The sequence below is a fragment of the Cibotium barometz genome, chromosome 7, assembly GCF_041138505.1.
Source record: "Cibotium barometz isolate CiBa-2024 chromosome 7, ASM4113850v1, whole genome shotgun sequence".
Taxonomy (NCBI): domain Eukaryota; kingdom Viridiplantae; phylum Streptophyta; class Polypodiopsida; order Cyatheales; family Cibotiaceae; genus Cibotium; species Cibotium barometz.
In genome coordinates, this window is record NC_141052.1 from 28,670,085 (window position 1) to 28,695,870 (window position 25,786).

Consider the following 25,786-nt stretch of genomic DNA (forward strand, 5'->3'; position numbering starts at 1 on the left):
GCAGACACATTGGTCCATCAACTTGTCACAAATGCATGGCCTCGCGAGAGTCCATGGGCCATCTCTTATGGCATTGCTCTCAGACTCATGATTTCCTACATTTTCTTCAACAGCTTCTACAAGCACCCTTCCCCGATGCTTCCTTTGGCAAGCTTTACTAGCTATTTGGAGTTCTCCTTGCTAGATAGGGGTATGATCTTTTTTTCACTTAGATTCCCTACTAGGCTCTTTAAACTCTATGGAAAGACAGAAACCATATAGTATTTGGTGATCCGCCTCTAGATAAATACCACTTCTTCCGGGTGTCTCTGCGACGATAATCGTTCTTTGACTGTCTGCGTGCCCGTGATTTGGATTACCCTGCATACTTGTCATACATTGCTATCTTTTGATGTTGTAGCTGCATGTCCTCTTTCTAGGGATTGCTTACTGTAGCATAAATATAAAGACTTCACCAAAAAAGTGTGTTTATACACACACACAATCTTGCTCCTAATAAAGAAATATCAAGTTCATGCCCCATTTGGGTGTAATTTGATGCTATTCCATGGATCATACATGGTTTGTTGGCTTTGTGGTTATTTTAAAAGACTAATATGATACCATTCTCTCTCTCTCTCTCTCTCTCTCTCTCTCTCTCTCTCTCTCTCTCTCCACACATCAAAGCAAAGACACCCTTCTCATCTCCATTCTACTTTTGACCCTTATTTAACTTGTAATAATTTAATTAGATTTATTATCTATTTTTTATATTCCATTACTCATTTACTCCAAAAGCATATTAGCTAAGACCCCACATAGTTATATATTTTTATGTTTGCTTGGAATTCAAAACAAAAGCTAAGACCCCACATAGATATATATTTTGATGTTTGCTTGGAAGTCAAAACAAAAATAGTAACTTTAAACACGATGAGAAGCATAGAAAACATCAACTTATACACAACAAGTGACTTTCCAACCCACTAATGTAAAAAAATGGTAACGATTAAAAATATTTGCCACACATAAGGAAGATATAATTAGAATGAAACTTGAAAAGTGAGGCAAGAGGTAAATCATATTAATGTTATTCCAACAAAATGAGGAACTTATTTTATAATGTCTGTGTAACTACATTTTTGGGATTATGATCACTTGGATATGTAGCCTTTCAAGTCATTGTTTATGGGTTTACAAAAAGGAAGTAATTTACATTTGCATGAGCCAATTCTAGACAATAGATATTAAAGCCATGAGTATGTTTATGGGTTTCTCCCTAGGCAACCCATAGACAATTAAGGGTCGAAAAACTAACACAACAACCAACTCAATTGCAAATTTGGTAGTTGTGTTCTTAATTGTTACTCTACTCAATGCCATGAAAGCTCTATGTGGGATGTTGTAAATTTATGTTTGCTAAATCACCCACATCCTATTGTATGCAATTATCCAAGCCTAATACTTGAAACAAAAAGTTTATTCATGGCATTTCATAAATTTTGTTTATGTATTTTTTGAAATTGGTAGCATAGAGAATGTAAAATCAACCAAAGTCAAATAGAAAAAAACACTCCATCACTTGCATAAAAACCATTAATTAGGATTAGGAACCTTAATCACCCCAACCAAGTCCAATATTTTTCAAACCAAGCCAAACCTTAATCACCCCCAATCAAGTTAAATAACTTTTAAACCAAACCAAACCACCTCTTGGGTTGGGAGTCGTGAGCCCACAATCATGTGAAAATCAGACGCGAGTCTTTAGGGACATGTACTTGTGCGTATGTCCCTAAAGACTCTCTCTCTCTCTCTCTCTCTCTCTCTCTCTCTCTCTCTCTCTGTGTGTGTGTCTCATACACCATTTTAAAATGCTCATTTTTTTGTTTATAAACTAACTAATTTTTTAAAAGTAATGAGTCATTTCACATTATAACTGTAGTTAAGTGATATTGAATGTTTCTTGCTATCTCAAAGGTATTTTTTAAATACTAAGAATATAATTATAGACACTTTAAGTTGAGTTTGTCAAATTTTTTTAATACTAACCATATAATTATAGACACCTTAAGTTGAGTTTGTCAAAATTTTCTAAAAGTTATAAGCATAGGTAGTGGAAAATTAAATCTTAACATGCACATGAACTTTGACATCAATATTTTTTAATAAAACATGGTTGAGCCTTATATATTAAGTGATATGAAAATTTAAAGCTAAATATATTTATGTGATTGCAAAGCCTTCTTTGAAGACACGATTAGCCCATTGAAATAAGTAACGTAATGTGTGCAATGAAACACTTGTAAGCATACTTGGTCATTGTGCAAGTCATGATTGTGTTATTTCCATGAATGCCCTCCTTGGTAAGAGTTGTGAAAAAATCAACATGTCATCCTACTCGAGTCCGCATCATGTTCTCCACCTTCTACTCTACTCATTGTAGTGAAAGCTCCATGTGGGCTACTTGAATGCTATGTAAGGACTCTTCGTTGTGGGTATGTGTGTTAAATAAAACATTTCTCATTGTGTGTTCTTTAGGTCTAGGGAGCCTTACACAAGTTCTTCACTATATGTCTAGTCTACGATTTTTGTAATAAGCCATTGTCTGATTCACACGATTCAACAAAAGGCTTTGTATTTCTTTTTGTTTGTATAATAACTAGCTTTGTGGTGTGTCAGATTGAAGACATTGTTAAGGATAAGATGAGCAGGTGAGCTCATCGCTCAACATTTCTCAAACCAAGTTTGTATATAAGAAGCTTGTCTTCGAATGGTTCTACCATGCTTTAAATGCTATACATTATAAGACTAGGACTTAAAGGATTGTTTTTCGTTTATCAAAACATCCTATAAGACTAGGACTGGAAAGAACTACAAGGGCTGTTTTCCATTTTTATTGATAGGCAATTTAAAAGAATGTGTGTTGTTAATAAAGCTCATTGACCTCTTGCAGGAAATCTAGAGCAATGGATGCCATTATTAGTGATGACATTGAAGGCCCCGATGTCAAATTGATCGAGAGTCAGCACTATGTATGCCCGTCATTTGCATACAATCAATCCCCTTCATTTGCATATAATCAATCCCCTTCATTTGCATACAATCAATCCCCTTCATTTGCATACAATCAATCCCCTTCATTTGCATATAATCAATCCCCTTCAAATAATAATGGTGTTTGTATAAGATAGATTTTAGTGTATGTAGCGAGTATAAGTTTGATTTTTTTTGGCAAGTTCTCAAGCATGCTCCAATTAAGGGGGTTTACACATCTACTAGGGGGAAAATGCTAGGTGCCCAAGCGGCATGGAAAAGAGATAGACTTCGGTATAGAGAGAGAGTTTCAACCCATGGTTGGAAGAAGTCAACAACCATAGGGGGTAGATTCAACGCAATGCCGTGTCATTGCTCTCGCACACTCTACTCCACCCCTTGGTCGAGCCGTGCCTCACACCCCCGCCTCCCTTGTGCCGTGCCGTCATACCCCGAACAACAAACCCCCCCTGCCATGGAATCCGTTGGAGCTGATAGTGACATCAATGGCACAACTTACAATGTTCACTGAACATCAACAGAAATAAATGGCACAACTTAGAGTGTTCATTGAACATCAATAGAAACGAGGTGCTCAACCTATAGTGAATGGAAATCCCGGACAACAACATGGTGTGTGAAAAGCAGTAGTGGTTGTCCGACCTTTCCTCGTTTCCACACACGGAGTGTGTTAAAGCCCCTACGCATCCATAGTTCACGCGCCTGCACTCTGCTCTCGCGCGAGCGCCATCTATGTTCCTCTCTGGCGCACTCGCATCGATCCTCTCACTATCTTTTTTTTTTTTGTCTCTCGAGCTTTCCTGGATGAATCTAAATTGTCATCCTCGAAGTTTCGCAGGACTACGGTGCTTCTGATTACATCAGATGGGTTCTATTCTATGTTTTTCTGTCCATGGAAAACAAAGTGGTATCATGCTCTTACTATGCCATTTTGTAGCATACCCTGATCATGTCTCTCAGGTTAAGTGCCAGCTACGGTGACATCCATAACCAATGGAAGGGCGACCGTAGGCCCATCATGTCAAGGCACATAGCCAAAAGGGGCCGGATGCAAGGTGGAAGAAGGCAAGCCATTGTTGTTCATGCATATCATAATGTTCTCGAATTAATATGTTTAAGATCCTTGTTGAGTTACTAACTATAATATCTCAAAGGGGACTTCGATCCTTTGTCAAGAAAAAAAAAACTAAAAACCAGTAGGGAATGCACAGTCTGACCTTGAAGCTTGGGAAACATAGATGCACAATCAAAGGTTTTGATGTCTTTGTCAATCATCCCACAATCTGGATGATGGGTGCATTCAATGGACACTAAAGCTGGGGAAGCCCTGAGGATAAATTTTGAGGTTTCTAATCTTACACGGAATAGGGAACCAGCAGGCCATTCCTGGCCATCATGGATGTCGGACAGATTCAACCCACATTGTGTACGCCAAAACACAAAGGTTCAAGATGAGAGAAGGAAGTGATCAAGATGGAGCTCTTATGGGCAGTTAATTGTGTATTGCGAAGCCACATCTAGACATATCATTTAGGCCTTGATAGAAAGAATGCAAATTATGTTCTTAAATTGGTGTCTGTGCCTCCCTTTTACCTCCACCATGCCTCTGTAGATACAAAGAAGGAAAGCATGGCTCCAGCAACATGGTGCATCCTCCACTGGAATCTCGTAATGAGGACCCAAGTGGAAGCACAAAATTCCATCCTTCGGTCCGTATGAAAAGGTCTACTTGTGTGTTTTATCTCCCAAATTGCAAATCTGTGGCATGACCTCCCCCAAACATTACAAGTCTTTAAGGTATATTGCATATTGAGAGTATTAGAGGGAGTGAAGCAAGTTCTGCAAACCAATGTTTGCCTCAATGTCCCACTAGAAAACCAAGTGAAGCCTCTCCAAAGGAGCTCCTGAGCTTCTGAGATCCATCCAAATTGAGAATTACTTTTATGGCTCTGTCAGTTTGTCAAGTTTCCCACATGTAAGCATGGAAGCCTAAACAAAGGCTGTGGTGTCATCTGCAAACTCTTCGCCCATGAGTTCCTTATTACTTTTGTAAGGAAGACGGAGGCTAGTAATGCCGGCACCGGCCGCATAGACACAAATGGGGCAAGGGGGAAGCCTTCTCTCACTCATGTAGACACCAGAAAGCTCTTGCTCCTGGTTTGTAGGGTTAAAGAATAACTTCTTTGATGGACCACTCAAAAAATTCAAAACTTTTGAGATTGCTTTGAAAGAAATTTAAAACTTTTGAGATTGCTTTGAAAGAAATTCCAATCTATCTGATCATATGCTTTCTCGAAATTATAGCCAAGGCCGAGTGCTCTTTTTCACCCATTCCATAGCCTTGCAAAAAGAATGTCATGTATCTTGCAAGAGAGGCTGGAGCTCCAAGCTGACCACTTTGGTGAGAACTTCAAGGATTCAGGATAGAAGGAGGGGGGAGGGGGGGGCACTCTTAAGTGTTTTGTTTGGACCCAATCGGGTGTGTGCATTCTCTATGCTCTCTCTCAAGTCAATGCACGGTAGTAATAGCATAGTTTCTAAGTGAGGCTTTTCTATATGATATTGGTATTAGAGCAAGGTATCGAGGTAGGCCAAGGCTGAGGATGTTGGCATGCCCACAAGAAACATTGGGGGATAGAGCTGTTAGGACCACAAGGAACAGTGGGGCCAGTGGTATCTCTTGGGAGCGATGGTCAATGTGCAGTTCAAGAGCAAAGGATATCATGGAGTGGTGTGCAATAAGATGCAAAAAGAAAGATGTTATTAATAGCTACAAAAGATCTGAAGGGTCTATGAGACCTAAAAGCTGTTACATATGATCCATGAGTAAAATGTATGTCAAGACAACATGAAAAAAGCAAAAGGACTTGCTACCAAAAGGATAGACAGGGTCGACATATTACATCACTGAGATCCGGGTTGCTAGAGATGAAGAGGAATGGTGTAGAGGCCAGATGATGCAAGTTTTGATGCAAATGATGTAGTTTTTGTTAGAATTGTCCATCTCAGTGTTTTGGGGCTTTACCATTTATCTGGGCATTTTATTGTATTTCTCCTATTTATTTGTCTTGTGAGCAGTTGGCCAGCCCTAGAGGCAGTCGGCCAGCTTACTGATGCACTATATAAGGAGTTCCCCATTATTCACTCCTTCATCCAATTCACTTGCACATAGTGCAAGTTGCAACATCCAGTTGTTGCTGGCCATTGCCATTGTAAAGCTTTACTGCTATTATAAAAGGTGATCTTGTCCAAGTCTCTCATTCTACTTTGCACTCTCTCATATGTTTACTGTTTATGCTTCCGCTTGTGCTCTCTCCTTCATGGTATCATACGCTTAGGTCGAGGCTGCTCCAATCCCTGCAAATCTGCCCACTTTTGCTGTGCGTTTTGCCTTATCACTTCTCCGGCTGCAGATCAGTCCATACAATTGCTGCGTTTTCAGTACCTTGCTGCGTTTCTGGTCTAGCCCTCTTCTGGTTTTTGTCGGCCAGCCCTACAGGCTGTGTTTTGCTCTTCAGAAGCAGATCTTGAAGTGTTTTGGCTGCGTTTTCTCCTACAGAGGCTATCTGCCCAGTTTTGGTGGCTATGTTTTCTTCTACAGAGGCAAACGGTGGAGTTGTGGCTGTGTTTTCTGCACCAACATCAGATTTGGTGAGTTCTCTTGCAGTCCCTGCCCTTCCAGTAGGAGGTTCCCGGTGGATGTTGGACTGTTTTGCTGATGTCCCGCCTCTTTCTCTCTACGGTTTGAGAGGGGGCTGATTGTTCCCGGTGCCTCGCTTCGTTGGAAAGCACTTGAGAGAAGTGTTTGAGAGTTGAGATTTGTTCTTTGCTGCTGTGGATATGGCTTCCCCCTTACGAACAAAGATGACAAGTTGAAAGGACCCAACTACGCTCATTGGAAGCTTCAGATGCGGGTTTGGTTCATCCACAAGGGTTTGTGGGACATTGTTCAGGGCACTGAAAGGAAGCCCGAGCGTCCTCAAAACTCTAGGAGGTGGACTCAGGATCCGGAGGATGAATTTGCTGTGGAATTACAAGACTGGGAGAATCGGGACTCGAAGGCGCATTCTGTGCTTGTGCGGACCATCACCGAGGAGGTCTCATGGGCAGTGCAAACTCTCTCTAGTGCTCATCAAGTATGGTCAAGATTGGAGGATCTCTTTGCACGAGATTCATCGATGAGGGTAGTTACCTTGCAGGGGCAGCTCTACAGCTTGTTATTTCTTGAAGGCAATTCAATGCAGTCTTTTCTCATGAAGGCCAAGGTTATCCATGACTAGTTACTGGCTATGGGTGCTGCTTTGTCCTCTTCTCAGTTGGCTGCTCTTATCCTCACCAAGCTTCCTCCGGACTATGATGTTATTTCTCGATCTTTGTGGTGCCAGGTCACATCCATTGAGTTGGATTTTGATGATCTTAGCTCCCTACTTTTGGAGTCGTTTCTCTTGCGGAAAAAGAGGCCATCTGTCCAAAGATTGTCTGTCCAAGAAAAAGGACAAGACCAAGGGCAAGGTTTCATCTCAGAGAAAAGGCAAAGACACCAGTGATACAGATTCTAGTACCACTTTTACAGTTATTGGGGGTGAATATCAAACAAGATCATGGTAGATCGGGTAGAAGGCAAGAAGTAGGTGTTCTGGGTAGGTTTGGACCCATCTAAGCTTGGGTAGGTCCAGGAAGTTATTTGGGAGTGACTATTAAACAAGATCATGGCAGATCGGGTAGAAGGCAAGAAGTAGGTGTTGTGGGTAGGTTTGGACCCATCTAAGCTGGCCAGACAGTGCGGTAGGTAGGGCAGCCGCCCTCATTTGGGAATTTGAGTGGGCAGGTCACAAGCATAACAACAGCATCCAAGAGCATCAGGGACCAAGACATTAGGACTTCATTTCGTATTCCCAAGATTGTAGTAAATAGGTTGCTTCAGTAAGGAACCGTTTGGAGCAGCAAGACTGGTTATTGGTCAGTTTGGGTGGAGTAGCTACTGAGATCAACGCCATGAACTATGTATCTCCCTAGAGCTGGTTGGTCACTTCTCATTTTGCTCTAGGATTCTTTTTCTTCATGGGCCACGTATGGCACGTTGGAAGGGCTCAGGGTTCAAAAAAGGAATCGGTTGGGAACCATTCTTTCTATGACACTCCTCAATTGAGAGTTAACACTCAAGGATAATCGAGATGATGAGGGAAAAAAATAAAAGCAAAGGATTATTTCCTTACGAGTAAGTTAGTAGTGGCTGGATGGATGTATATCCTTGGTGGGGGCTTCTTAAATCGGGTGTCTTTGAATCCTCTCTCTCCTCTCTTCTCTCAAGTCAATGCACCATAGTAATTGCAAAGTTGACTTATTAATCTAGGTAAAAGGCTTCCGCATGTGACAATAAGCAAGTCCAAGTAAGCAAGTAAGGTGATTCGCCTCCACAAGGCAACCAAAGTTCTATCCCCTTTCTTCTTTGGGAGATATAAGGTATTCCTCTTGTTCTTCCAAAGTGCATGTTTTGTCTCCTCCAAAAGATGACCAAATGGTTGAATATAGGAGAGGAGTCAGAATCACCCTTTGGCAAGCCACGAGGAGCTCTTCTGAGCTCCATTAGAGTGTATGGGTGTATCAAGGGTTGCATGCATCACTGTGGGGATGGAACATGGTTCAGCTGTGGGTGTGCTGTTTACTTGGACTCTTTACTTTGACAGAGCTGCAGAGATGTATTCATGCCTTGGGAAGATGGCGATAGTTTGATACCAGTGCTATTCTTGTTGTTTCTGTCCTCCTTTGGACAGCAGTCCTGCTGAGATCTTGGGTTCAGCAGACATGCCTTTCTTTTTCACCTCATTCTCAAAGGTTGAGACAGGGTCACTCTGTGGAGGCTGCTTATCTCGCTTGAAGTGCATACAGAGCCTTAACCAAGGCCATCAGCTTGAGACTTTAGCCTCTTCGGTAAGGATTTGATCCATGATGGTTTTATGGATGGAAGAGGTGGTTGCATCTAGGCTAGCTCACTAGTTCAACGGATCTCTTAGGGACACATAGAGAAGGTAAGAACTCCATTTTGAGTTATGAAAACCAGTAAAAGGTAAAGGACACCAGGAAGCCTCCAGTAAGTGATGAATTTTGCAGCTGTTGGTGTCCCAAAGTCTCCAATCTAGTGATGCTAGCGGTGACTTTCGTTCTTTGCCAGAGATTAGATATTAGAAAGTTTCTGCGAGGGTTTGAACTTCGGGAGGAAATAAAACATCTTGTTAGATTTTGTGGCAGCACCTTTCAGGATTTCTTGGGTAGAAAGAGTAGAGAAAGGTCAAGTTTTATATAGCATATGCAGTTTTTCTGGATACACAATTGTTTGTCTTTGTTGTCTTGAAATGATGTGTCTCATTTCAGAGTTTGATTAGTATTTATAAAGTCCTTCTTTTGGCATGATTCAGATCATACTGGATAATGGAATTCTGCAAGTCACAATATCCAAACCAGGGGGGATTATAACTGGCATTCAATATGGAGGACTCGACAACCTTCTTGAAACATCAAATAAGGAGAAAAATAGAGGGTGAAAGGATGCATTATTCACTTGTTATGAGAAGTGTTCACATGCATTCCTTCGCTCATTTTTAACCTTATTAGGTTGTTTTGTTTTGTTGGGTTATATATCTTAACTTTTCTTTTTATTGTTGAATTGAATCAGATATTGGGATCTCAATTGGAGCACACCAGGAGGAAGGGACAATTATGATGTGTGAGTGTCAAAACCACCCCCCCAAAAACAAGGATCCCCCCCAGCCTTAGGGCCCTAGATTCTTCCGTAGATACCATTTTTCATCGCTCGTAGGCGATGCCGCCAAGGAAGCACCTTGTAGGGTTTGGAACCCAGAACCTCTTGGTCCTAGGCAAACACCTTCCCCAGTTGGGCTATCACCTCATTGGAAAAACCGCATGGATTTTAAAACTACCACATACCTATTCATTCTCACAAAAAAGGAAAAGTGCTTTGCAGTGTGGAAGGAGTCGAATATCACGTTGTGGATCGCAGCACAGATAAAGTGGAGGTTTCTTTTTTGAGAATGTATGCCTCGAGCAGAGAAATGGTACCATTAAACATTGACAAAAGGTAAACAAAAAAAGTACCACCCCATTAAACAGATGTTACAAGTTCTCTTTTCAGTCAACTTGAGAAATATGCAAGTTCTCATCTCAATGTATTTATTTTTTCCATTGTAATGCCCTCTTCAGGGGACGTGAAGTGTGTGGATGAGATTGGAATGTCTTCGCTGCAGGGGGGAATCCTGTCAATGGACTCTGTGAACTGGGCACACCATATGTAGCTACAGGCTGCTGATCATTTCCCACCTGAAGTCCTAGGGTGTAGAGAGGTCCCAAGGGGTGGGGCAACTGGCAAGCTTCTTATTTTGTGACCTTGCATTGAAGCAAGAAGGTGCCAGGGTGGCCATGGGGAATAAAGCTTGCAACTTCTGACAAGAGGCAGGTTGGCACATGGTAGCCAGCGACATGCAAACTGCAAGAAACGGGTGGGCTGTCAACCAAGGATGTTGACTGGTAGCTGCTACAGAATTGAGGGCAACCTTGTGGGTAGGAATTTGTTCTGTCATGCCTTTGTGGAGCTGCCTGGAGGGGGGGGGGGGTGTGGTGGCTGTGCCTGTGAAGCTGAAGTGGCACCCCAGATGCAACCTTAGTTTCCCTGGTTCTTCCAAGTGTCTTTCAAATCCAGCATTTATTTAGGCATCTCTCCTCTACCCTAGGTGAGACTGCATGAAAGAGACCTTAGTTGAGCTGTTTAAGATGGGGTTACTAAGCATCCATCTCCAGTCCTCCATCCCCCTAGCCTAGTGTGGTTGGTAGTGATTTTTTGGAGCCCTTCACACACCTCATATATAAGTTTAAACATTTTTCCTGTGAACATTGAAGTTAAAATGTTCATGGGGCACAACAAACAGGAACATTCAAGACACATATCTCAAACAACTTGAAGGCCCTTTGTAGAAAGGATTTTTACTGCCTACATTTGCTCACCGTAGTGACTGTAGAAGGGAGGAATCGCCCTTGTACATGGTAAAGCCTCCCCACCTCATTACTTCCGATTGTTTCTGATCACTGAGGTCTCTGAGCTTTTGACTCAGCTCTTGAATGTAAAAAGAAGTTTTTCTTGCATTCCTTAGCTGGCCTACACTTCTATGCTATAGAAAGTTGCTCTTGCTATCATGGTAGGATCATCAAGCATTTTACGACTTTAAAAAAAGAAGTAAAACAGCTGCAAAGATTCTCATTGATTGACTTTGTGAATTTTTTGATCTCATATTTTTCCAGGTTTGTTCTTGTTCGTGGCAATTATGGATTCTATAGTTATGCCATCTATGAACATATGGCTGGATGGGCAGACTTTGATTTGATTCAAACTCGTATTGCATTCAAGCTTCGAAAAGACAGGTGCAGGAAGCCTTGTTTAATTACGTAACAAATAATTGACAAGACCTACATCTAGTCTATTCATTGAAACCTAAAGATGATGCAGTTTCCTAGCATAGTACCTTGAAAAGGTAAGTGCCTCCGCATAATGTTATTCTACTCCCAACCTTTAGTATGACTGTAACATTATATATTGGGTACATCTATTCTATTCATTGAAACCTCAAGATGATGCAGTTTCCTAGCATAGTCCCTTGAAAAGGTAAGTGCCTCTGCATTATGTTATTCTACTACCAACTTTTAGTATGACTGTAACATTATATATTGGGTACACCTAATGTACTTTAGGTAATGCAGAGTGAACTGTGTATCCTTCGTAATATCACAGCATGCAGCATATTGGGTCTCCAAACAATTTGAAAGGAGTACTCCCTTAAACAAGGATATGCAACACAATTGTACCCTGTTTCAGTATTGCTATATGCAATGCCAGATCAACTCTGTATGTATGATGCACCTCCAGCAATGCTGGAGCTCCACTTGTGACCGCTTGCCATTAGATTACTGCTAGCCCACCATGTGCTATCAGCCAGAAGAAACTGTCGATTTGGTGCACCGGGGGCAAAGCTGGGGCTTCACCTGGGACCGATTGCCATGACTTGTAGCCCATCATGTGTGCTATTAGCAAAAAGAAAAGAGTGACCTTCCAGCTTCTGCCAGAACTGGCAAAGCCGGGAATCCACCTGGGACCGATTGCCATGATTTGTAGTCCATCATGTGCTATTAGCAAAAAGAAAAGAGCTTCTGCCAAAACTCCACAGTCTCTTGCAATAGAAACTTCTTATAGTTCTAGTGATATGGTTCTTCCGATGCCCAGAGGGAACCCACGTGGAAGGAAAAGGCCTGACCTTGTAGACAATATATGGGTGAATAAGGGCCAGTTGTATATAATATATCATCTTAGAATGAATGGACACAATCCCCCTTTATGCTAAACGTCGATCCAACCCCACTCATTCGAGTCCCACTGCAAGTCTCTGATAGATCAGTTTCCATACAGTCAGTCTTAAAGACAAAATTTATACCATGTGTGGGGGAGAGTTGGCATATCATACTTCTGTTGCTCAAATTCTAACCAGGAGAAGCTGTGCATCAATGATTGGCACATGAGTGCTCATCCTCCTCATCCTGCAACCTCTCTCAATTATTGGCACATCAGTGATCATCCTCCTCATCCTGCAACCTCTCTCAATAGAGAATAGCAAGGATGAGGAGGCATTCCAATGCATACCAATCACCTGTAGAGGTACGCCTTTCTGAGAGAACATGCCCAACCAATCTCAGAATTAGATCCCACAAAGATCGGAGAAATATTTGTATCAATCTGTATGATCCTCCTCTGAGTTGCGAAGGATCCTGCAGTAAGTATTTGTGGCAAGTTTTTGTTGATCTCCCTTCGGGAGGCCTTTGAAGGTCTTTCACACCAATGGAGGAGGCCCATCTTGGTTACTTTATGTACTCATGGGCACTCAGATGCTGCGCATTCTCATCACAAATAGAGTGATGGGCTGTCTGTCAATCTCTTCCTTAAGTGCTGAGCAGAAACTGTCTCTGACCACCTGTCAACCTGCTCAAGGCCCCTATATAATGAGTCGAAAACATGAGAGATGGCATCTTCACATTTGCCCCTGTAAATTGTCACCAGTGTGGTCTCCTCTCCCTATGCCTTTCTGTTGTGCATTGCATGATCTGATGTGTGAGAGGGTTCTTCAAAGGCTGGTTAATAATCCCAAGACCAGGGAGAATCTCTAGCTCTAGAGTCGTAAGTGCCTTCAGGCACAAAACAAAGATGGTTCCAAATCCAACCTATGCATGCCAAAAGCACTAGAGTCATGAGTGCCTTCAGGCCCAAAACAGTCCACTTGTTAAGATCTTCTTATTGAAAAGAATAGTGCCTGCCAAGGTGTCAGTTGGAATATTATGCAACATAGATGATAGCACTAGCAAGGTGATTTCAAGTTTCAATGTCAGCTATTTTTTTTCTTGGTTCCAGATTTCATTACATGGCAATAGCTGATAATAAGCAAAGAACGATGCCTTCTCCAGAAGATCGGGAACCAAATAATTCCCAAGAACTTGCATACCCTGAAGCTGTCATACTCACGCATCCCAAGGACCCAGCACTCCAAGGAGAGGTGAGTTTTCTGCTGGTTCAATGATAATTATTTACCGTACTCAGATTTCTTTTGTTTGGGAGGGTTTTCCACCACTGGTTATAACCACTTGGCTACACAGTGAGGGACTTACCTCATTCACATTAGTGGGGATTACAAAACATGAGAGGAAGACTATTCCATGCATCAAACATATGGATATCAACGTTTTACAAAAAATGCAAGATTATTGAAAATACAAGTCAATGATGCTAGCTAGCTGCTAGGGGCCTCTAGTGAAGCTTGACCACCAGTCGTGTGTACTGCCAAAATTGCTGTTGGACTCAGTCCTGAACCTCCAAACCTGGTTCAGGTGCAAGCAAGGTTGTGTGTTAGTCAGTGATGATCTCATGGATCTGTGAGCAGAGTGATAATATAATCGAAAAACAAAAGTAGTAGGAATAAGACTTGAGAGCATTTTGTGTGCATCCAAAATCAAAATCTTGATTGTTCTCATAATTTACATGAATCTTGAAAGGGGTTAGGTATTACTTGCTTGTGCAAGGTAGTTAACAAGGTGCTGCAATTTGTTTTTGGTGTTTATTGTTTTTGGAGAGTATTTGATTTGGAAAGCTAATTTTCAGGTTGATGACAAGTATCAATACTCGTGCGAAAACCAAGAGAATAGAGTGCATGGATGGATAAGTTTTGATCCAATGATGGGTTTTTGGGTAATCACTCCAAGTGACGAGTTCCGCAATGGAGGAATCTTGAAGCAAAATTTGACATCACATGTTGGCCCCACTAGCTTATCTGTAAGTGTCATTTAGCCCTGGAAATTAGATATGTTAAGAGTGATTGCATTTTTAGCAAGGTAGTTTCTCTCATGTCTCAACAGTTGTTGTGATAGGATTTTATCAAACATAAACAGGTCTGACAAAACAAAGAGGAGTTTGAAAGAGACAGCGAGTTCTCATAAAACTGAATTTCAAGCTCAAAGCTGACATCTAGATTCCATAGGCCCCACTTATTAAAAACTGCCATAGCGTCTATTGGACCATGTTGCGAGAGTTGGCTACCTCACCACGTAGACATAGCTCATTTGGAGCACTCACAAGCCTGGGCTAGACTGATATTGAGGTTTGTTCAACACTTAGGCTCATCCAGGGTAGCATGTAAGGATTGAGGCTTGAGCTAAGCTAAGGCCTTACTTGGGTTCTGATTCCTTTGACCTCCAGCTAATGGAAACTCCCAACAATGAGCCAATGTTTCATTTATATAGACTTTAGGTGAGAGAGTCCTTAATATCGGGTAACTTTACATGCATATAATCAATAAATTTCAAGACACAATTAGCCCAAGTGTCCCTATGCTGGCCACTCTTAGACATGCCTGTAAACTCACCATTGAATAACAGACGAGTTGTGACCTTTGGGGACATAACATGCCACTACCAAAGTCACACCAGTGACCAGATTGTAGTAAAGAAGGTGTTTGTCTATTCATCATTGCATGGACACCCTTTCCATGTCGCATGGCATGCAATACCTTTCCCCCACTCTTCAATTGTGGGTGGGGCACCAGCATTTACTGAGTGACCAATGGAGGCACATGCCTTTAAACTACAATGCCCAGTGGGTGCCATAACATCTGAATCTACTTGACACTACCAAAGTCACACCAGTGACCAGATTGTAGTAAAGAAGGTGTTTGTCTATTCATCATTGCATGGACACCCTTTCCATGTCACATGGCATGCAATACCTTTCTCCGACTCTTCAATTGTGGGTGGGGCACCAGCATTTACTGAGTGACCAATGGAGGCACATGCCTTTAAACTACAATGCCCAGTGGGTGCCATAACATCTGAATCTACTTGACACTTACTCTTGATTGAAAAGTTTACAAATCCATCCAAAACATGAAGAATTCAGTTGTCGTTCATAAACTTGCCAATGTATGGATAAGAGTAACAGACTGCAACAAGGCTCTACAGCAAGGAGATATAGGTGATCTATATGTACCTTTCTTTACGAGTGCTAAAAATTTACTTAGTGTGCCATAGCAAAACATGAAATTTGGTAGAAGAGATGAAACACAAGGTGTGAGAGAAACCTGCAATTATCCTATTGTGTTCTAATGTTCCATATTTACAAAGGTAAGCAGGCGTCCAGGCCTATCATGCAAAAAAAATGTTCTCATGTATAATGATTGCCAACACTTTAGACCTTAGTATGTGCATTTCAACTATATAAATAGGCCTTGATGTTCTTGTAGTGATTGTTGCGTGATGAAAAGCTTATGTAATGTTCCTCTCACATGCCAACGTTTCTCGTGCTGCAATATATGAAAAATTATGGGCTCTACTCCATATTGGGGTTCTTGGGCATTGTGCATAACCACACTTTTTAACTGAATGCTAGGAGTCTAGTATTGCTCTCACTAAGGATCCGTAGCTCTTTGTGCAGAGTAAATTGGGGAACCTCTCTCTTTGTGTTAGGGCCTAAGTATCTGGGGTAAAGAATGCCAATGAGACACAATACTGCTAGTAAATCTTTGCTTGTTTTTTTTGAGTCATGATGTGCAAGTTCCCTATGTCCTCTTGACCAAACTCTAATGAGAACTATTTTTTTGTTTAATGTGTCTTATTACTTTGATATCAGTTTTTTTTGGGTAATTTAAAAATTTCTTAATAACCATATCAATTTGTTTCTTGAATGCAGATGTTTCATAGTGGTCATTATGCGGGTGATCCACTTTTCTCAATGTTCAGAAATGGTGAGCCTTGGAAAAAAGTCTTTGGTCCAGTTCTCATCTATTTGAACTCTGCAACACTTGGAACTCCCATGTCTTTGTGGGAAGATGCAAAAGAACAGGTAATGTTGTTACAAAGTCAGGCAATGTACACCTTGTTTACAACCAGCATGTGCACGTGCACGCGAGAAAGAAAGAAAGTTATATTAACCGCCTCCTGAAGACCCAAGGGTCTATGAGACCAAAGTGATATCCATGGTACGTCTCATTATAGAAAAGAAAAATAAAACAAGTACAAATAACACAGCTCTGTGAAAGTCGAGGTTGATACAATGACCATCATGGGGAAGTACATAGGGTATAAAGACTATTACAAGAGACTCTCATCATGGAGTACATGAGAATCTGAAGCATGTGGGACACATCATCCTCCAGTACAGGGTACACCTCTCTCAAGTATGTTGCGCATGGGGTTATTGAATCTGGCCGAGAGGTCTCCTTCTGTCACAGTACGTGGGAAGGTGGCGTGATGGCGGCGGAGCATGTCCTAGATCTGGAGCTGATGGGAGAATTTTGGTTGGTGTCCCGTGGGCTGTGGAGCGCGCAAGCCTGTTCTGAAGTGACTCGTGGGGACAGGGTGTAGCTGAGGTATCCTGTGGTGTGGACCTGTGGGGTCCACTACGCCGATATCCCCTCACACGACCGGGAAGAAACCGGTGATGGTTGGCTACTGGGGAAGGAGGGGTGCTGGTGGTTGTGGCCGACACTCTCTGCGAAGCTGTAGTAGGAAGAGTCCTAGGCAGTGCTGGTTTGGGAAGTCCACGAGCTTAGATAATGGGCCAAAACCCTCACAACGGAGATAGTGGTACCTCCCGCGGATCTCATAGTGCTTCTCTGTCTCGATCCATGTGTAGCATAATCTATAGATCCTCTCCTCCTGAGGTCTCTGTATGAGCTCTCCATCTCTAAATATGCGTTTTGCCTGCCTTGTCTCCATGCGTAGGTGGTGGGAAGATACTCATAGCTGGCCAATCACAATCTGCATGGCATGTGACATGCGAATACCCAAGTAGCTTGGCTGCTGGATGAAGACATCCTCTGTGAGCTTGAGGAAATGATTTGTGTAGAAGTGCATCTTCGGTGGGAGCTCCGAAGGTGCAATCCACGTGCTGTGTTACATGTATGTGGAGGCTAAGGAGGTCAAACCAAATAGTCCAGTTGACGTCCTTGTCACATGCACTCTGCACTGTAGTGCATGGTGACAAGATGGCTCATCATTAGTCCATCATTGTACAACAGTAAGACCCTTTAGGATATGATTTTGTTGTATGCCGTGGCCCCATTGTAAGCCCTAGTCTCCGGGATATGTTAGGCACGAGCTACATAGGTCTTTCCTTAGCCACATGGTGTCAGTCAGTCAGTCAAGTCCCTTAACCCACTTGAAGAGAATCATTCATGCATGTAGAAGTCAATAGAAGTCTCAGGGTTTGCATTAGGTCATGGTCTGCATTGCATAGCATTCATCTCATGTGCATATGAACCATTGCATAAGCATATAATCCATTGCATAAGCCTTAGACCTTTTTATCCAAGCTTAATATCCAGTTGGCAGCATTATTAGCTAGTCGACCAGCATTAAAACCATTATATTCAGCATATATGATATATATGATGTTAGTGGGGATGTCGTAGTATCTAGTCCATACTATGCATAATGGAGTTGATAGTTATATAGTCTTGTGGGTTGACTACCATGAGTATATAACATGCACGTTCGTAAAAGGTGGATTTGGGCATGTTCCAGGATTCATCTAGGTATATATATTTAGCAAGTCATGTAGCAGCCCACCTGTAGCAGCCAGCCGACCAGCCCAGTCCATGCATATAAATAGCAAGCGATTGCATTCATTCAGCATTCAAGCATCCAATAAGCATCTACAGGTCGAAGCGCATACTCCTCTGCTCATTGTTGGCAGAAAATGCAGCTTCTTCACTGTTCACCCTCTTGCAGAAAAACGCATCATCTCAGCTTGCATGCCAGCCATCATCGTTGCATATTCACAGCCATAGACCAGTCCCAATTCAGCCTTCTCTCAGCCTCAGTCTTGCAGCCTTCCTACAGCCCCTTGGAAGAGTGCATTGGCGTCAAGATTGGCCATCATTGGCGCTTCTACAGCAGTGTCCAGTCAGTCCGACTCTTGGTCTTCCGAAGGTCTTGCGTTTGGCTTATCTACAGCCCCAAAGTCAGTCCTACAATCATTCTCTTCATAGAAATAAAGCAAATTCTGTTAGAAGTCATCTCCTGTCTAGTTTTATACACCAGGGCCTTTGTTGTGGGTGTGCCCGCCCTTATGAGGTGTTTTATCATTTTTCCCCACTCTCCGCATTTTTCCCCTATTTTTCCCATTTTTTCTGTGGCTTGGGAGGCAGCCCTGAGTTGGCAGGAGGATCCATTTGCTGGCCGACTACATCAGGATGTGTGTACTGGTGCTAGCCGACTGTACTTGACTAGTCGTGGACCCTCAGTGTTGGCCGACTGGCTGCATGCTGCTGGCCGACTTGATGCAGTCGTGGAGTGCCTTTTTCAGCAGGCCGACTACTCATATGGGGGCATATAAATAGGCCCCCAGCCCCCATACCATTTGTGTATCATACCCAGGATCTTCTTGTGTATATAGAGCAGAGTTACACGCCTACATCTCTCTCTCTCTTGTGCTGTATTTTTTCTGCATGCGTTTTGCTCTTGTGTTCCTAGATCTGGTCATCATCTCCGCTGCGTATTCTGACATGGTATCAGAGCCTAGGCTCTAGATAGTTCTTGGGATTTGTGTGAGCAAGAGGGGGACTGTTGTGTGGCTGATTGGTGGACTGTTTTGGACTGTTCGGGAAGAGGAGAAGCAAGAGGACGGCGGGCTGATTTGCTGGACAGCCACTTGCAGGTATTGGTTCTTCTTTGTTCCCACCCACCCACCCTTTTCAGAGTACATCCCCGCAATGGCAGATCTGTTTGAGATGGTTGAGAGGCATGTGAAGATCCCGACACTCCCCACGTTCCCGGTGGACCGTCAGTTGGACGGGAGCAACTACGGCATATGGAAGGTTATGATGGAATCTGTTATGGAGTCTTACGACCTCGCTGATTTCGTCGTCGTTGGTGTTCCACGGCCGGAAGTAGAGGAAGGGGAGTTACCGTCAATCCGAAAGGACCGGGAGGCTCAAACACAGATGTGGGATCGTGTCAACGCCAGGGTCTGTTCGTTTATCTTTCTTAACTGCACACCACAGGTAATCAATCATGTAAAGCATATGACGCTGGCCAGAGGTATATGGCAGCATTTGGCTTCTCTTTACAACAGGGTATCGCCCATGAAGAGGATTTCCTTGGAAGTACAAATGCGGGTTATGAACCCTGCAAAGTCGTCGACGATGCGGGAGCATATTAACAAGCTGTAGGCTCTTCAGCAGGAAGTTCTTCAGGCTGGGAAGGAGATATCGTCCGAGGACCTTGCCATAACGTTGCTGTCACATTTGCCCTCTTCGTACTCAGCATTTTACTCGTCTTTGATTACCAGTGGGCAGGCTCAACACCATCACGTGGGAGGAGCTTGTGCCCATGGTCCTGGACCAGGAGGAACGATTCACGAACCCTCCTCAGGGTGGAGGTTCGGAGGCCTTAACTGGCCAACGGTCGAAAGGCCGTAACACGAGCAAAGGGAAGGCTTCGTCGGAGCAGTCTTCAGAGAAGAAGTCCGTTACTCACCGCGAGAAACTAAAGGCAGAGAGGACCTGTAATGATTGTGGCGAGAAAGGCCACTATTGGAGGCAGTGTCCCAAGCGGAAGACCGAGAAGGGTGAAGATTCCTCAGCAGCAATCATGAAGACTCCGGCTTTTGTGCACCTGGAGGTGGTGGACACCGATGTTTCATTTTCTTCTGGCAGGGAGGAGATTGGAGGACTCTCCACAACGGATACTCGTGAGTGGATTCTAGATAGTGGTGCTTCCAGGCACATGACTCCTTCCCGTTCCGGTTTACAGGATCTTTGCAGGCTTTCTAGTCATATTCTTACTGGGGATACGTCCACTATCCCAGTTCACAGTGAGGGCAGGATGGAGATAGTTCCCGATGGCAGAGGGGGGAAGCATTCCTCCCAGGTGTTGTATGTTCCGGCACTTGGTTTTCATCTGTTGTCAGTGCATCAGGTTTGCAAGACTGGCGTACGGGTGGAGTTTGATGAGCATTTTGTTGCTCTCCGGGACAAAACAACAGGCCAAGTGGTTTGGGAAGGCGGAGTGGAGAATGGAGTTTACAAGCTTTCAGCACTCTCTCTTCCAGGTCCTCAGGTTTGTGATGAGTGGCAGTCTGGTAATGGCTACTTAAGTGTGGATACGCTGCAGGTACATGCTTTCCGGGACCAGATGGTGGATAGCTTGCCAGTAGATGGCAGCAGTTGGCAGGAACTCTCCAGTACTGATGGTGGTGGTTCTTGCGTTTGTCAGTCAGAGGAAACTGAACAGGTCACTTATGCTCTGATGTCTCGTCGTATTCAGGACAAAGAACCTCCAGTAGATGAGGATGTTCTTTCCACGGGGACCTTTCGGAAAGCCAGGCAGATGGCAGTTGATTACATGCAGAAGGAGGTGCATACTCCAGGCTTTGTGGTTCTGAATTCAGAGGGGGTGGTTGACAGGTTTCAGAAGGCCTTGCGTGGTCTTCATCAGGTTTCCGGGACTTGTTTTTGCACCGTAACAGGTGTTGATCCTTGTGAGCAGTGTGATGCCTCTTTGACTCAGAAGCAGAATGGTTCATTGATCTGGTTGATGGACACCAGATTGGACGGGAGCTTCCTGATGAGGCAGTTGAGCTCATTGTTTGCGGATGACTCTTTGGGTGACAGGATTGCGTTTCTTGTGGTTTCTGCGGCATGCGAAGGATCATGGACTCTTGTACACAGGAGGGGGATTGTTGGATGGAGTCCGACTCCATGGTTGGAGTGACTTAGTTTGGGGAGGAGATCCGGACACGAGGAGATCTACTTTAGGCCCAGGAGCAGTTTTACGAAGCAGTAAGAGGCAGTCATCTTTTGCCTTGTCGAGGACACAGGCAGAGTACCGGGTTGCTTGTGATGCTGCTTGTGAGGTGGTGAGGATGCAGAGGTTGCATTGCAGGTTTGGGCTTCCACCGGAGGAACCCATGGTCATCCAGAGGCACTTTGTTCGTGAACAGATCGTTGCTGATGACATCTTGCTAGAGTTCTGTTCGACGGAGGACAGTACGGTGGACCTCTTCACGAAGTCGCTCTCTCAGGATTTGCTCAGGCGGCACCCTAGCTCCCTGTGGTTGGTTTCACAGCCAGGAGCTGAGAGGGGGTGTTAGAAGTCATCTCCTGTCTAGTTTTATACACCAGGGCCTTTGTTGTGGGTGTGCCCGCCCTTATGAGGTGTTTTATCATTTTATCATTTTTCCCCACTCTCCGCATTTTTCCCCTATTTTTCCCATTTTTTCTGTGGCTTGGGAGGCAGCCCTGAGTTGGCAGGAGGATCCATTTGCTGGCCGACTGTACTTGACCAGTCGTGGACCCTCAGTGCTGGCCGACTGGCTGCATGCTGCTGGCCGACTTGATGCAGTCGTGGAGTGCCTTTTTCAGCAGGCTGACTGCTCATATGGGGGCATATAAATAGGCCCCCAGCCCCCATACCATTTGTGTATCATACCCGGGATCTTCTTGTGTATATAGAGCAGAGTTACACGCCTACATCTCCCTCTCTCTTGTGCTGTATTTTTTCTGCATGCGTTTTGCTCGTGTTCCTAGGTCATCATCTCCGCTGCGTATTCTGACAAATACTCCTAGCAATAGGAGGGGGCCCTTCAGTGGGTAATTTGGGACCCAATAAGGTGTATAGACCCAATAAGGTGTATAGACCCAATAAGGTGTATAGATCTCTCCCTCCCTCTCTCTCTCTCTCTCTCTCTCCCTCTCTGATCTCTTAAAGTTTGAAGTGATAAAGTGGATTGCTAAAGACTCATGAAACTGGTGTGAGACTTTGTGTGGCAGGGTCCTTCATCTAGTGGAAACTCGGCGTAGCATGCTTCGGTGGCACCCTCAAGTGCAAGCTATTGTGAGGATTGTAGGGCAAGCCTCCAGTATCTAAGGGGGCTCATCGTGCTGATGCGGTGAAGGTAGGCAACTGTCTGAAAAGTGCACCACCATCATCGGGGTTGTAGCGAACTATACCTGAACGATTGCATGTGGGACCAATGGTTTGCTGCGAATCATGCGAGAGAACATGATGACCTGGGGCCTCTCCACACGTTGTCAATCCTACTTTGATAGATCTGGTCCCTAGAATGGTGCTCCATACATAAAGGCTGGTGTGACGAAGGTGTCGAAGAGCCAACCCTTCATCCTAGGCTCATGGAAATGGACCTGCAAGCACTGTCGCTCAAGTAGGGCCAAAGCTGCATAGCCCCGTGTCTCCCTAGTGTGTGCTGCTATGGTCATGGTAAAGCGGGGGCCACTAGAAGTAGCTCTGAGGTACACATATGATGTGACAATCTTCACTGGGTTCCCCTACATGTGCAGCTAAATCCGGATGTGTAGGGGCGGGAGGTGTTGAAAACCATGACCTTGGTTTTAACAAGGTTAACTGTGACATCTCACTATGTACATAATACCTGTAGAGGTGTCTCTGAAGCCCGTCCGTTGAATCTGATATGAGCACAATGTCATCTGCGTAGAGTAGGGGGGAAATGAGTATGCCTGCAAGTGGAGTGCGTGGCTTGCCTATTCTGTCAATGAAGCTTGAGATTTTATCAATGTGAGGCCAAAGAGAGTGGGTGATTAAGGGCAGCCCTGTTTCACACCAATAGTATTAGAGATTTCTTGTGACATACCTTCTGGGGCTCTCACCCATCATGTGACTGACTCATAAAGAGTGATAATGCTCCAAATCATGTTGGATAGAGCCCCGATGTCCTGTAGGCACTGCCCTAGTTGGGCCTAGGGAACAAGTAGTTGGGCCCAGGGAACAGTACCAAAAGGTTTGTGAAAGTTAACAATAGATCCTCTGATGGCGTTCTGTGCCCTCCTCCATGGTGGCTCGAAGGGTGAAGATGTGGTCAAGGGTAGAGTAGCTCCTCTAGAAGCTTGCCCTACATCCCTGTATCTCTGCAAAAGAACTGAGCTCTGTCTCTAGCACCGATCCATATAGCTCGGCCAATGTGTGGCCAATTATGATCGCCATGTAGTTATTGGGGTCAACTGGATCTACGGCTTTGAGGATGGGGGTGATGGATGGGGGTGATGGTGTTAGTGGACCAGGAAGGTGGGAATGTGTCACACATGGCTCTATTGAATGTGGGCTAGTAAGGGTGCCAGTTTGCCATCGGCATGGGACATGTACTTGGTGGTGAGTCCCTCATGATCTGGTGCTTGCCCATTATGTAGCTTACGATGCCTGTGAGTACCATGCCCGGTGTGAAGAAAGCGGAGGTGGCGGGGCGGGGTGGGGGGGTAGAGGTGGCTAGTCGGGGATGTGGTGGAGAGAGTGTGTATATGAGTACCAAGTGTCTGAGCATGTGATGGGTGTGGGGGGGCGGTGCTCACGGAGTTTTCTCCAAGCGTCCTTGCAATTAGGTTCTAGGAAGAGTCGATTATTCATTCTCTTTCCGAGTGTAGAACTCTCGTTTCTGGGGAAATAGGCATTCATCATCATACCAACCATTTTGGGCATGGTGCCACAAGGTGATAGAGTAGCAATATTAACATCTTCAAAAGACCCAATGGGTCTATGAGACCAAAAGCAATCCATGAGAATACTGAATCATGGAAAATTGAAAAGAAAACTATCTTTGAATTGATAACATATGAATACAAGATACAGATTATAGATATCATGGCTCATGTTGGTACAATGAGAGAGCATTATGGGATCATGTGGGTACAAAGAAGATAACAATAGGGAGACATCGTCATCATCCATCAAGAATGTTCAAAATGGGTGAATGTAGGACCTCAAAGAAGATTCCTATATCGGCTGCCCGCCGCGTGGTGGGGGGGCATCTCTCTGTGGCTGTAGAATTTCCTGGATCTAAAGTTGTCGTATGGAGGTCTGCCTCTGGCTGAAGGTCTGATCCGGTGGATAAGGTAATGGAATTGCCACTCTTTCTATGTTTGATTTAGCAAGGTGGCCTTTTAGTAAATCTGTGGACATCAAACTGGTGCCCATCTTTAGGTGGAATGCACCATCATACGTACGATGGGTTGTGCAGATGCAATCAGGCCTAATTACTGGCTTTTCAGTATTACATAGGGTTCAATTGCACAGAGCAGAGGGCATGTGTAAAAAATCTGCTCTTCATGTGCATTGTGATATGGTTCAGATTGTGATTTATTTCCAATACATTTACTACTTCTACTGTTTAGAATGGAATAATCCTAAGCTTGGCTTGTGTCTTTGTAGATGTTCTATGAAGTGCAATCATGGCCTTATGACTGGCCAAGTTCTCAAGATTACTTGAAAGCGGATAAAAGAGGAGAAGTCAGTGGAAGGTTATTTGTGCAAGATTGGTCAGTTGTAATAATAACCTATTTCATCTCATATTTACTTTTTAAAATAGTCTCTTACCTTGCAGTTTCATTCTCTCTCTCTCTCTCTCTCTCTCTCTCTCTCTGTTTTTTTATGGATATTTTCTTTTAGTTTTACTTTCAGTACTGTGATGATGTATTCCATGGACATGATGTAACGTTTTTGTCTCATAGGTCATTTTGGCCTTTGGGCCATTCAACTGCCCCATTGAACAAGAAGGCATTCTTGTGTGTAAACGAATCGTGATTTAGTGTTGTGAATCACTTTTCATAGTTCATTGGGCACATTTCATTGTGACGTTGACTAGATTTCAATGTAGTGGCCACACTTTGTAGTGATGCAGGTGGCTAGGTTTTTATAATCTATTCCTAGCAAGATTGCTACTCTTGTTGGCTTATCAAGGCATCATTGAATAATATTGCCTTGGTGAAAGGCTTGTGTATAATAAAAATGCCCTTTTACTTTGGAACGGTGAGAAGCGGCATGGCGTAACGTGGGCAAAAGATGACACGAGTTTTAGTGTTTGATAGCAATACTTTTGGAAAGATGAGAAAATGACTTCATGTAAATGTGGGCAAAGGGTGACATAATGGATGAGACGACATTGGTGCATAGAGCCTTTAAAGGCCTCCCATAGATAGGGAGGGATAGGTTGACAGAAAGGCTGCATGGGAGAATTGAACACCCCCCTTTCTTCCCTTTTGACCTTTAGAGGGGCAGGAGTAGACTATCCTGCCTTTTGGCAGGGAGTAATTTGCACACTAGTCTACCCCACACTGGGCAGGCCATTAAATTGGTGATAAATATACGTCACTTTACTCCATGGAGAGAAGATGGAGAATGCAGGTGC

General features: G+C 43.8%; 1 protein-coding gene across 4 annotated transcripts in view; it reads left to right on the forward strand.

Annotated features, from left to right (window-relative positions):
* The first annotated feature begins 2,472 nt into the window (after positions 1–2,472).
* LOC147636857 (uncharacterized) overlaps positions 2,473–25,786 on the forward strand; it is a 32,749-nt gene continuing 9,435 nt past the window's right edge. For 3 of the 4 annotated variants that reach the window (XR_015266272.1, XM_086800418.1, XM_086800419.1), the window contains exons 1-10: positions 2,473–2,690; positions 2,933–3,011; positions 9,450–9,571; positions 9,707–9,757; positions 10,016–10,129; positions 11,344–11,463; positions 13,496–13,637; positions 14,240–14,410; positions 16,319–16,471; positions 24,811–24,917. Coding sequence is in view for 3 of the 4 variants with exons in the window: in XM_086800418.1 (XP_086656544.1) it covers positions 2,683–2,690; positions 2,933–3,011; positions 9,450–9,571; positions 9,707–9,757; positions 10,016–10,129; positions 11,344–11,463; positions 13,496–13,637; positions 14,240–14,410; positions 16,319–16,471; positions 24,811–24,917 (1,067 nt within the window). In the remaining variant the exon portion in view is untranslated. Of the gene's footprint in view, positions 2,691–2,932; positions 3,012–3,714; positions 4,099–9,449; positions 9,572–9,706; positions 9,758–10,015; positions 10,130–11,343; positions 11,464–13,495; positions 13,638–14,239; positions 14,411–16,318; positions 16,472–24,810; positions 24,918–25,786 lie in introns of those variants that run through there. The other variant, XM_086800420.1, reaches the window with a different exon arrangement.